The 13,399-nt window shown below is 41.3% G+C and overlaps 1 protein-coding gene across 3 annotated transcripts in view; it reads right to left on the reverse strand.

Moving 5' to 3' along the window:
- The window catches only part of DPYD (dihydropyrimidine dehydrogenase), a 503,241-nt gene that overhangs the window by 160,450 nt on the left and 329,392 nt on the right, over positions 1–13,399 (reverse strand). For all 3 annotated transcript variants that reach the window (XM_053391713.1, XM_053391712.1, XM_053391714.1), the window contains one exon: positions 5,854–6,018. In XM_053391713.1, coding sequence (XP_053247688.1) covers positions 5,854–6,018 — 165 coding nt within the window. The remainder of the gene's footprint in view (positions 1–5,853; positions 6,019–13,399) is intronic.

Consider the following 13,399-nt stretch of genomic DNA (forward strand, 5'->3'; position numbering starts at 1 on the left):
CGCTTGTCCTGTGGAACACCCTCCCATTAGATGTCAAACTGATAAACAACTATTTGACTTTTAAAAGACATCTGAAGGCAACCCTGTTCAGGAAAGTTTTTAATGGTTGATGTGTTATTGTGTTTTTAATATTTTGTTGGGAGCTGCCCAGAGAGGCTGGGGCAACCCAGTCAGATGGGTGGCATATGATTATGATTATTATTCCTGCTTCCTATTACCCCCCCCATCCATTGAGGCATCCTGATGGAATGGCTCCTCTGGGGAGGGGAGGGGAGGCCTGATGGGGCTGGCCTGTCACAGCAGAGCCAGTGTGGTGCAGTGGTTAAGAGCTGTAGCCTCGTAATCTGGGGAACTGGGTTCGCTTCCCCGCTCCTCCACATGCAGCTGCTGGGTGACCTTGGGCTAGTCACACTTCTTTGAAGTCTCTCAGCCCCACTCACCTCACAGAGTTTTTGTTGTGGGGGAGGAAGGGAAAGGAGAATGTTAGCCACATTGAGACTCCTTCGGGTAGTGATAAAGCGGGATATCAAATCCAAATTCTTCTCTGCTTCTCAGATCTCCCAGTGCTGGAATGCAAAATTCAAGCAAGGTTCTGCAATAGGATGGAAATGTATTTTTGCACATGAATGTTCATGTGTGTGAGCGTGTCTGTGCACACACAGAGCACTTTTAACAATGAAATTGTGCATCCTATTTCAGGAGGAAAGGAATGCCGAGCTACAGAATGGCTCACATTTTAAGCCATGCTCCGTATTCATGCAAAGAGCTCTTCTCCCGTTCCTTCATAGAGGAGCTTTCAGCACTGGCATTAGCTGAATTGTCAAGATCAGGTGCTGTGAGTACTAAAGCTGTCTTTCGCCATTAAGGGTTTGTTTTTCCCAGTAATCAAGAGAAGCTCTCAGCTCATTTTCCGGAAGAGGCCTGGCAGATTATTTCAGAAACAGCTTTAATTTTCTCCTACTTTACACCTTGGGGCAACGTCTTCAAGATGTGCTTATCATCCTCATAAAATTGTGAAATGCGTTCCTTCTTAATAGGACCAATGTCTTGCGCTCTAAGCAAAGGATGTTTCTTACTGAAGATACAAATCTCCAATGTGCGTTACTGTTTTGTACCATTGACTATCGCATTTTTCATAAAAAGCTATTTCAGCGACACAAAGGCATGGGGTTGAGAGAAAGACGGCCATTCTGCACAACTGAAGGCAAATCCACAGAACACTTGGGAAGTGGAGCCCTTTTGCACAAGCCCTTGACATAATTCCCTCCCTGGCTTAGAAAAAAATACAATGTGTATCCTATATGCATTTCTGCCCAGGGTGTGCGTAATGTTGCACTTCCTGTGATCTCAAATCGCAGTGTTTCATGCCAATAAATTGTAATGCAACTTCCTGCTAATGAATCACAGCCAGTCAATAAGGCAGAGTGGCTCATTCAGGAGTGCAAACTGATACTTTACAGGTGTAGTTTGTGGCCTGCTTTTTAAAAGAGAGAGAGAAACACAACTCCAGACATTCATCTACACATTTGCTTAGACACTCTCGTCATTTCAAGATAGTGCATACTTCCTTTCCAGCTTCAAGGTTCTTCGCTCGAGAACCTAAACATCTCATATAAAATGAACACCTGTGATTCCATCAGACTGGACAGGATATTATAGTTTGGCTATGAAAATATAGCTCAATAAAGTGTTGATTTTAGATATCAGTCCCAGTTATAAAGAGTTTGGAAGACAAAAGGGTTTTTGACAGACACCATAAATATATATTTTTCATAGTAGCACTGTAATTACATATATGTGCGCTCTCTCTCTCTCTCTCTCTCTCACACACACACACACACACACACACACTACATATATACACACACAGGTTCCTGAAAAGGAATATTTACATGACAAGATGCATCTACATTATCTACATTATACCACTTTCTCTGGGGAAAGTCACAACAGTGAATTGTAGGAACTGTAATTAGGCAAATTTTTAGTAATTCCAGTAGTTCCTAATTCTCTCACAGAGCTCACTGGAGAAAGGTGATATTAAACTTAGCCTGTAGGTCTAGGTTGTCAATAGGATAGTTACAATTACCATGCCAACCCCCCCCCCCACTCACCAGCGTATTAATTGGATTGTTGCAATGTGCTTTGTGTGGGGCAACCCTTAACAGTGGTCCAGAAGCTACAGCCAGTGCAGAATGTGCTCTATATATCTGTGTGCTGAAAGAGCTATGCCAGCTACCAATACACTACCACTCAAGCCTAAGGTCTTGCTTTTGGTTTATAGAGCCCTGAGCAACTTGGGACCAGATCGCCTCCTGCCACTTCAGTCCTCGCAAGAGACTTTCTTAGTGGTGCCATAGGTTCCCAAAGTTTGTCTTATGGCCACTAATGCCAGAGCCTTTTAGTGTGGTGACATCTGCCCTTCGGACTACAGTATTGGCATTTAGGTGCCTACTTAAAGGTCCCCTTTTCACCCAGGCTTTCCCTGAGGGGTAAGCCAACCGTCTTGATGCATCCATCACAAATCAGTACATCAGATTAACACATTTTGCATTTGTTTTATGAATGTAATGTTACTGTATCATTAGATACATTGGAAGGACAAAAATATGGCCTCTTTCGATCAATGGATAGACGACACAACAGCCCTTGCAACCCATTAATGGATCGCTTTCAGACGAAGATTATGTATGGGCAAATTTAATGATATTTGGAACATATTTACTGAAGCCATCGTGACCCATGAATCAATGGACATTTGAGGGAAACAGTAAGTTTATCCATTTACATACATGTTATGTAGTTCTGCAATCTTAATTATAATTTACTGTCGTATTATTGTTTTTTCCTCAACCTTTTAAAATGTTTTATGTATTCTTTCTCTTTCCCCCCTCTTTTTGCTTTTAGCTCATTGTACTATTCATAATAAAATTATTTTTGAAAAATGAATATGTTACTGTTGATTTTACATTGTTCACCACAGTCTTTTTGCCTTTAGATCGGTGATATATGCAAATAAGTAAATCCACTTGGTGGCTATTATAGACAGACATGTATTGCTAGACTAAGACTCCCTTCATGTACACCTTAGGATGGTATAGAAGTAGTCACAATGGCAACCCACAGCTCAAATTATGTGTGATCTAAGTCTACAATCCTGTACCAGTCTTTATCCCGTCTATTTATTTATTTTTAATAATGTTTAGCGCTTGTGGTATGTTTTTTAGTTTGCTTAGCAAGTCATTATTTACTGACAATAAATATATTTCCTGAACCAATGGTGAAAGGATTTAATTGTCAGTCAAACATCACTAATATACTTTACTCAAGAGTTCTGTTTGGCTAAGGAAATCCCTGTTTCCAGGACAGCTTAATTTATCAAATGTTCCATTAAAATGCCACGACATGCACTGTCAAATACTGAATAAGGGTCACTAAGTGCTTATGTACACTCAGGGAAACTTGTCACTCACTTTCAATGATATTTTTTTAAAGCTGTATGCATTGTGGATGTCTTTATTAATAGTCAATCTTCTAAAGCCCTTTCTTGTGCTCCATTCATTACAATGACGGTCTGGCAGACACCGGCACATCAAAATTGATTGACTGACATTATGAGCCAATTCACTGACTGCTTACATTTGTGCAATCCTACTGAAGGTGACAGAACTACACCAAAGGAAGGGGGTACTGCATCCACCCACCGCCCTTGCTCTAGCTGATGATTTCACCTGAAAGTCGAAAGTGTTGTGCTTTGTTCAATGGCTGCCCTGGTGGTGAGCAAACTCTGCTCATGCTTAACTATATGCCTCAGCCCAGTATACCTGAAGGAGCGTCTCCACCTCCATTGTTCAGCTCCAACACTGAGATCCAGCTCTGAGGGCCTTCTGGCGGTTGCCTCACTGAGAGAAGTGAGGTTACAGGGAAGCAAGCAGAGGGCCTTCTCGGTAGTGGAGCCTTCCCTGTGGAATGCCCTCACGTCAAATGTCAAGGAAATAAACAACTATCTGACTTTTAGAAGGCATCAGAAGGCAGCCAGGTTCAGGCAAGTTTTTAATGTTTGATGTTTTGTTGCATTATTTGTTGTTGTTGTTGTTGTTGTTATGTTGGGAAACCCAGCCAGATCAGCATGGTATAAATAAATCATTATTATTTTTAACTAGGCCTTGAGATTTTCAGCTGCCTCCTGTTCAGTTGTGATGTCTCTCTATGTATGGAATACAGTGGTACCTCGGGTTAAGAACTTAATTCGTTCCGAAGGCCCATTCTTAACCTGAAACTGTTCTTAACCCGAGGTACCACTTTAGCTAATGGGGCCTCCCACTGCTGCCGTGCCGCCGCCGTACTCATCCTGTTCTCATCCTGAAGCAAAGTTCTTAACCTGAGGTACTATTTCTGGGTTAGCGGAGTCTGTAACCTGAAGCATCTGTAACCCGAGGTACCACAGTACATGTTCAATGCAAGGCCATATTTCCTATGCTGCATGCTCTGAAGAACCAAATAATATCATTCTTGAGTATCTTAGGAGAAGATAAAAGGAACTAGACTCCAGACAGTCACCACAGTGAACATCCTGACTTACTCTTTCTCTCGTTCTCCCTTAGATTCTGACAAATTTTCGTGAGGTTTTTTTTCTCCCTAAATGTTAATTGTGGCTGAAATGTGGAGGACTGAATTTAAAATTGGAATCAGAAACTGAAAGAAACTGAAATTGACAGATGCATCCATTCCCTAGGGGAGAGGTTCTCTGAAATCACATCAAACAGCTGTTACCTCACACTTCCCAGTGCATTTCCTATCACTTTCCTTATCCACTAAAATGGCTCTTTAAAGGTGTGAGCTTGTTGTACCAAGTCCACTTTAATTGTGCAACCTGCATTTGCTGGTGTGTAACTGAATCCCATCTGAAAATTAGCAACAGCCCCTTGCAAATTATATTGTTCAGCTCAACTCCCGTCAGGGCCATGTGAATCATAAGAGTTAATGCAGCTAAATTTTGGATAATCTGAATACAATTCCTTTTGTACCAAACATCAATTCAAAGCACTGTCAACTGCTTTGATAGTGACAAAGGCTTAATTCTTAGCATGATGATTTTTGAACCTACTGTTTAAACTGCCTCTATTACAATGCAAAGGCAATTATATATCAAATTTCCTTCTGTTTTTAATATTTACCATAACACAATAATTTACTTTACTGTAATTACTAGTTGATATTCTTTTGTACACTCATCTCTGCTTTTTCTCTCATTTGAGCAGAGGATGCCATTCACTTGCTCATTAAGTTCATTTAGGAAAGGGAAAAAAAACACCTTTCTGAGTATTGTCTAAGTAAATAAATAAATAATAAAAACAATGCACACCCTATCGAGTATTATGTGTTTTTTCAGGGATATGAACAAAAAACTTCCTAAAAGCCCTAATTACACAGAGCATTTTATTATAAGCACCAAGAGATTTCTACTCAGGCTGCAAAAATCTATCCTCATTTAGCGATAAATTTACCGTTACAATAAGGATAGTTTGTAACTGAATGCATGGCTACATTCAACTACATTACATGCATTACTGTTTGCTGTTGTACAAACAATGTATTTGCACACAGAACTGGAGAAGAAAATAGTTTTTTAAGCAAGCAGTCCATGGCATAAACACATTTCTTTTGTCCTATTTTAGCCTCTAGTTAAACAAGTTTGGCAGGTTCCTGAACCACAAAACCCTGCAGAACCTGTTTACCAGATGTGAAAACAGGATGAATATATGCACCATGAGCACCTGTCTCTCGGACTAGACCTCCACTCCTCTTCTCCAGCCCCTATGGGAACTTCCTTTGCATCAAAGCTCAACTTACTTTGTCAGGGAAGTCCATCTTCAGCTCAGAGACACTTTTACACCAGTAGGCCGCCGTTTTCTCACTGATGAGCTCAATGTTCAGGAAAGAGCCTTGGCCTGGACCATAGATGGGGCCTGAGGTAACGCCACGTATTATTCTCGGAGAAACGTTTGTTACAATGTCCTATTAACACAATGAGAAGGAAAAAAAATAAGTTAAACAACAAGAAGATACCAAACACAGTAGTGCAGAAAAAAATGGTTCTGGAGAAAATGTAGAAATGTCCTGATAGAGGATAGTCTGCCACATATATCTGAACAGATGCCTGCTAATCTTACAGCGAAAATGCAGCTATGGCATTACTGTTTTGCCAGGTGCTGTGCAATGTATAAGAGGAATCTGACACACACAAGGAAGACAGCAGAGAAGGGGCAGGGGAGGAATGGAATCTGGGTAAAAGGAGTGATACAGAAAGCAGTTGGCCTAGGAGGCCATGGATGGTGTTAAAGACACAGACAGACTGAGCTGCCACTTTGAGGCTGGTTTCAACCATATCTGGGATGTGGCTATTTCAGAGCAACTAACTGAGCTTAGAGGTGTTGCAATAGGTATTGTAAAGACTTTTGATGTAACAACCTGGTCCCCTTTCTTTTCATGGGGAAGTAGATAGCAAATTTCTCCCATCAATTTCACAAACGTGTTTGTGGAAAGCCTACATTGACCGTTAATGTTTTAATAATATGTGAAATGATGCTATCAGCTCAATGCTCTGTTGTTGTTGTTGTTGTTATTGTTGTGCAGAGATTTATTAAATTTAGTAATAATAATAATACACAGGGAGAGGCAATTCCCACCTATCCTTTGAGTGTCTGAAGATAGGGACACAGACAACGCTGTCTATTGGCCATACATTCCCAAAAGTTGCAAAGCTAGATGTGTGCCTGGAACCACACCAATGTGTTAACACAATGAGAAGTGAAATACCTTATATAGAACTGAGAGAGAGAGAGCGTAAATGAATGAACCTCCAGGCAAACTTGAGCATTTTCATTTCAGTAAACAAACATTCTTTTATTTATTTATTTTTAAATAATATTTATTACTTTTAAAGATTACAAAAAAGGAAAAGAAAAGAAGACAGGAGAAAAAAAACAAAAGCGAAAAAAACAATACAATACAATATATAAACAATACAAAACACAACCTAAACACATTAAACTAAACACATTAAACTAAACTAAACAAAATCCTAACCCTAACCCTAAATAAAACAAAACAAAAGCAATTTAAAAACATACATCACACCTTTTCCATACTCTATCTTTCTTTCCCTTGTTCCCTTGACCTCCTCTCACCTCCCTTTTTGTATTCCACTTCTATTAATTGTTTCGGCAAATCCTTTCCATCTTTCTCTATTTTCTATCATATTATAAACATCTCAACATATTTTTAACCTTATTTTCCATTAAGACTAAAATACTTATATATGCTTAACTCCTTATAACATTTCTGCTAAGGCCATAAAATTTCATTCCACCATTTTTCTATCACTCATTAATTTTACAGTATTTCTATATATAAACTTTAAATTTTCCAGTCTTCTTCCACCATCTCCTCTCCCTGGTTTCAAATTCTGCCAGTCCTTTCTGTCAATTCCATATAGTCCATCAACCTGGAGATCTTATGTCCGAGGCTCTTAACTCTTTTCCAGGTCCCTTCTGCAGGTCTTCTTCATATTCTTTAATGCTAAAGAGCAGATCTCGGGAAGACTCCAACCTAACAATACTTTTATTCCTTCTGGACAGGTCAGCCAAATTTCCATAGTTGAAGCTAAGATCCATAAAGTGTTTCAGGACATGTTTCAAGATTCCTCCAAATTCAAAGGCCCCCAGAACTTCAATCTCCTCCAGACCCAAGTCCATGTCCCAGAAGTCAGTTAATCCCTGCATAGAGGGATCTTTCCAACTTTCCTTCTTCAGTCCAGGCCGGGATCCGATCCTCAGAATCTTTTTCTAGATTCGATCATAAAAGGCCTCAACTTGTAGTCCTCAATTTTCTTCTGTAAGACTGAGGATCCCGCTTGTATTACTTTAGGTTCAACAACAACAGCTTTCTCCTTCTCCTCCACAATTTGTCCTGCCAAAGTGGATTCCTGTACCAAGTCCTGAATTATTTCTATGTTGGTGCTCACTTTTTGTCTCATATTAGTCACTTTTTGTCCCAAGTTGTCAATTTTAAAAGCCATGTCATCCGTCTTCTTATGAAGCTGTTCCAGCGAATAGCTTATCTTGCATAATACAGTCACTATGGCTTCTCCTGTCAACATTTTTAGTCCAAGGTCAATCTCTGGTTCTCACAATTTCTTATCTTGCAGCTGGAGATTCCCCAGTTACACTCCTGTAACAGTTTCAAAAGCTCCCTCTAAAGGGAAACAGTCTCCACTTGTATCAATCCTTTCAAACACAACTCAAGCCATAAAAGATAGTTTCAATTTTCAGTTATTTTTCCTCCTTTTTAAACGCAGAAGAGGACAATGGAAACAGTATCATTCTCTTATTTAGCTAACTGTCAAATACTTTCTGTTCACAGTCAATGAACTCTCCCAAAACGTCACTCTTTCTGGCAGCCCTTTTCCAGGTTCAGAGCAATGGTAATTAAATTTTTCACTCTCTCCTGCAGGCTCGCTAGGTCCAAAATTTCCCCCCTCTTCTCCTGCTTCCAAGGGGGGTTTTGTAATTTTAACCGATGGAAATTTAATCATTTGCCAAAGGCTTTCCAAGACTTTAGCTTGTAACATCTTTGCTTCAATCTATTTACAAAAGAGGAAGGCGGACTTCCTGTTTAAGACCTTCCCATTTTGGTGCCAAATTAAGGTATTTAAGGATCCAATTTTCCGTTCTACTCACGGGTAGTTGTTTAAAGTCGAATTGTCCACAGGAAAAAGTCAGCGCTCTCCGGCAACAGCAATGCGGCTTCACTCCGTGAAAGAGGCAGTCAATTCGCAGCACCGCGCCACTCACCCCACGTCGCTCCGGATCCCCAAAACAGGGTTTCCCCGCGAGTAGGGGAGGCGCAAAAGGTGCCAGCCGAATCCCAGGTTCACAAGCTTCTCCCGCTTGTGATTTCAATGGGTCTCCGCCTTTGCCGTGGCGGTCAGACCCTGCTTTCCACGGAGCAAGTTCCTCCCGATCGGAGGAGCTCCACCATTGCCGGAGGCGCCAACCTGGAAGTCCAACAAACATTATTTTATTTCAGCGAGTCTAACCCTAGCCAGAGAGCTCAGCAATCACTAGGCACTCAGAGTGAATGATATGGACAATATTAAGAGTCCAATATTATAATATGCTATAATCAAACCACTTCAGATCAAAACCATAAAGTTATAAAGAAATCTTCATCCTGTGGAGGAAAGCAAAATTAAGCTTCTTTTTCATTTTTTTCCTCCCTACCTAGATATGTGTGTGTGTGTGTGTGTGTTTTTAAGACACTTAAATCAGAAAAAAAATGCTGTATGTAAAGTTCTTTTGGCAATTTATAATAAAAAATGATTTTTTTGGGTAAAGGCCATTTAGTTAAGGATTTCATAGAATTATTTGGTTAAGTACCCCTACTCACCATCTTGTCACTTCTGGAGAGATAACATGAACCCCCATTAGTATATAGCAATTAAGGTCAATTTACATATTTTAATTAAGATCCATCCCATATAAAACAATTAGGGTAATAGGCATACTAACTGATTTCATAACATTTGGACGTTTTTCCAACTAGATAGACAGGAAACCTTAATTAGCATTAATTAGTGCTGATCTGCATATGTTTGATAAGGCATACCCTCACCACAAATGATTATTTATTCCTGAATCTGCCAAATGCTACCGTTGCAGAGGATAAAGGGACTTGCTTCATATTGTATGTAAATGTCTAGTGATTTCTATTTGTTTTTCTGTTTGGGCTATTTATTATAAAATAAATGGCGAGAAATGGTGTGAATGTACAAATATGTACATTCACATATAGAGAAAGCATGCCAATTAATGTGCAGTGGTTAATCAGCACTGCTGACATTTCAGTGGTAACTGGGGAAAGGATAATAGCAGTTAGAACTTTTCCTGTCGTATATTCTCCTTACATCCCAAGGCACTGCATGTCAATAAAGTTTTCAGTTAATTTTCCAGCAGCCTCTGAAGATGTGGGCATTATGATACACAAAGAAATGCAGTCCTGTTGTCAGCTTTATTAATTTTCATTAATGATCTACCTACGCTACCTTTCCCTTTCCCTTAGTTTCTTTCAGCAGTTATACTCACAAAGTGTCTTGTTATTTCATCAAAATCAAGTGGGCGGTGGGATTCTCCAGTGCTTCTGATCATTTTGTTTGACATTAAATATCACAGACAACTTCTTTTCAAAAAACCAAACAAACCCAACCCTTAAATATTTAGGTATAATCTCTGAAATATATATGGCTTTTGATCCTCTTTAATTTGTTTCTAACCTGTAGGGTTGATAATGTTGCAGCATTCCTCCTTGTAAACCGCCATAAATTTTGTTGATCGATTTTTGTCTTTTCTTTCTTGTAACCGAGGATCTGTTTTCTCTCTTATTTTAATTGTGGATTGTGATCTCCTTGGGCTATGAGCAATGAAGCTTGTGTAGTTTTACATACTGTATAGATATTTTAAGATCACAGTGATGGGAATAAACCTATGGATCACCTCGTACAGTTCCATCCCCAAGGGAAGGATAGATTGGCTATGTAAAGCTATCACATAGCCAATTCACACTCAGGACAATGCGTTGCGCTTACACAAAATAAGTGTGAGGTTCCACCATTTGCCATAATGCTTTAAACAGCCATGGATTCCCCCAGAGAAGCCTGGGAACTGCAGTTGGCTATGGCTGCTGAGAGTTGCCAGGAGACCCCTGTTCCCCTCACAGAGCCACAGTTCTCACAGCGGTTTAATGATCCATCTTTCTTCCTGAAGAACTCCAGCTCTGTGAGGGGAACAGGGGTCTCTCAGTAACTCTTAACAACCGTAACAAACTGCAGTGCTGCTACTGCTCCACTCATGCGAACTAAAAATTCCCCATCCCACCTCATGCAACTGCTAAGCCCCCCTTTCACCTTCCCAACCCCATTTCTGAAGCCACTTATCCCATTTATTTTGCAACCCTGGTGTGCGCCTGTTTTCCCATTCAACCGCATGTCCATGTTTCCTCCTCCCCAGTGCTAAACAAGCTATAGCTTTGAGCCCCACTCTCTTGAGGGCCTCCAAAAAATTTAAAGGAAAAAACACCTGGATGTACATTTCCAAAATGTAAGATAAAAAATAAATAAAATAAAACCTACATACAGCAACAGTGTTTTGTGTTGTGTAGGCTCCTATGATGTAAGTAACGGGCCACGCCTGCTAGCCTGCTCCCTAAAATATCACTGGTTTGCTGATTTCTATATATAGGGTGCCTACTTTCTGCATGGACTGGTCATGCAAATGGCTTTAGATACCTATTCGGTGCATAAATTACCATAAAGCATATATTCAACACTCCCTCCTTTTCTGCAACTCCTCTTGCAAACAGACCACTCCCATTGTGACCTCCTTGTCCCAAACACTGCAGCTACTAAGCCTCCTCTACACTTTACAGTGGTACCTCGGGTTACATACGCTTCAGATTACAGACTCCGCTAACCCAGAAATAGTACCTCGGGTTAAGAACTATGCTTCAGGATGAGAACAGAAATCGTGCTCTGGTGGCACGGCAGCAGCAGGAGGCCCCATTAGCTAACAGTTTCAGGCTAAGAACAGACCTCCGGAACGAATTTAGTACTTAACCCGAGGTACCACTGTACACTGAAATATGAATCTGCCTTCTATTACCCTGCAGCCCCTATCGTACCCCATTTCACCTCCACTCCCTATTTCTCCTTCCTACTCCCAGCTTTCCCCCACCCCTTCTTGTACAAAACCCATTTCCATGCCTCCTCCTACCTCCTAGGGGGAGGGTGGAGCTGTGGGTAAAAGCCTAGGGCTTGCCGATCGAAAGGTCGGCGGTTCGAATCCCCGTGGCGGGGTGCGCTCCCGTTGCTCGGTCCCAGCGCCTGCCAACCTAGCAGTTTGAAAGCACCCCCGGGTGCAAGTAGATAAATAGGGACCGCTTACTGGTGGGAAGGTAAACGGCGTTTCCGTGTGCTGCGCTGGCTTGCCAGATGCAGCTTTGTCACGCTGGCCACGTGACCCGGAAGTGTCTCCGGACAGCGCTGGCCCCCGGCCTCTTGAGTGAGATGGGCGCACAACCCTAGAGTCTGGCAAGACTGGCCCATACGGGCAGGGGTACCTTTACCTTTAATGCAATTTTGATGGAACTGAATGTTTGGATGATTTTTTTAAAAAACAGATTTATTCTTTAAAATATATAAATTGCCACATTATGAATGTGTATTTTAACTATTGGGATGCTCCAGACAAGTTGTTCATAGTCTTATTGAACTGCATTTTTTGTCAGATGGCTATAAACCACCTCGAACATATAAGGAAAGGTGTAAGTAATATTGACATGGGAGGAAACCAGACCATCCAGTGTCCTATTTTCCAGGGATAGTCCCAGATTTACACAAGCCATCCTGGTTTCTGATTTGATCCCAGAATATCCTGCTTTTCCTTATGACGTCCCTATTTTCATTCGAGAAATGTTGGAGGATATGGAGTTACGCAACCCCCGAGACAAGGAGATAAGTAACTTTACAACCTTTAGAAGACATCTGAAGGCAGCCTTGCATTGTTGTTGTTGTTGTTTAGTCGTTTAGTCGTGTCCGACTCTTCGTGACCCCATGGACCAGAGCACGCCAGGCACCTCTGTCCTTCACTACCTCCCGCAGTTTGGTCAGACTCATGTTTGTGGCTTCGAGAACACTATCCAACCATCTCATCCTCTGTCGCCCCCTTCTCCTTGTGCCCTCCATCTTTCCCAGCATCAGTGTCTTCTCCAGGGAGTCTTCTCTTCTCATGAGGTGGCCAAAGTACTGGAGCCTCAGCTTCACGATCTGTCCTTCCAGTGAGCACTCAGGGCTGATTTCATTAAGAATGGATGCGTTTGATCTTCTTGCAGTCCATGGGACTCTCAAGAGTCTTCTCCAGCACCATAATTCAAAAGCATCAATTCTTCGGCGATCAGCCTTCTTTATGGTCCAGCTCTCACTTCCATACATCACTACTGGGAAAACCATGGCTTTAACTATACGGACCTTTGTTGGCAAGGTGACATCTCTACTTCTCAAGATGCTGTCTAGGCCTGTCATTGCCCTTCTCCCAAGAAGCAGGCGTCTTTTAATTTCGTGGCTGCTGTCACCATCTGCAGTGATCATGGAGCCCAAGAAAGTAAAATCTCTCACTGCCTCCATTTCTTCCCCTTCTATTTGCCAGGAGGTGATGGGACCAGTGGCCATGATCTTCGTTTTTTTGATGTTGAGCCTCAGACCATATTTTGCGCTCTCCTCTTTCACCCTCATTAAAAGGTTCTTTAATTCCTCCTCACTTTCTGCCATCAAGGTTGTGTCATCTGC

The sequence above is a fragment of the Podarcis raffonei genome, chromosome 6 (assembly GCF_027172205.1).
Source record: "Podarcis raffonei isolate rPodRaf1 chromosome 6, rPodRaf1.pri, whole genome shotgun sequence".
NCBI classification, from domain to species: Eukaryota; Metazoa; Chordata; class Lepidosauria; order Squamata; family Lacertidae; genus Podarcis; species Podarcis raffonei.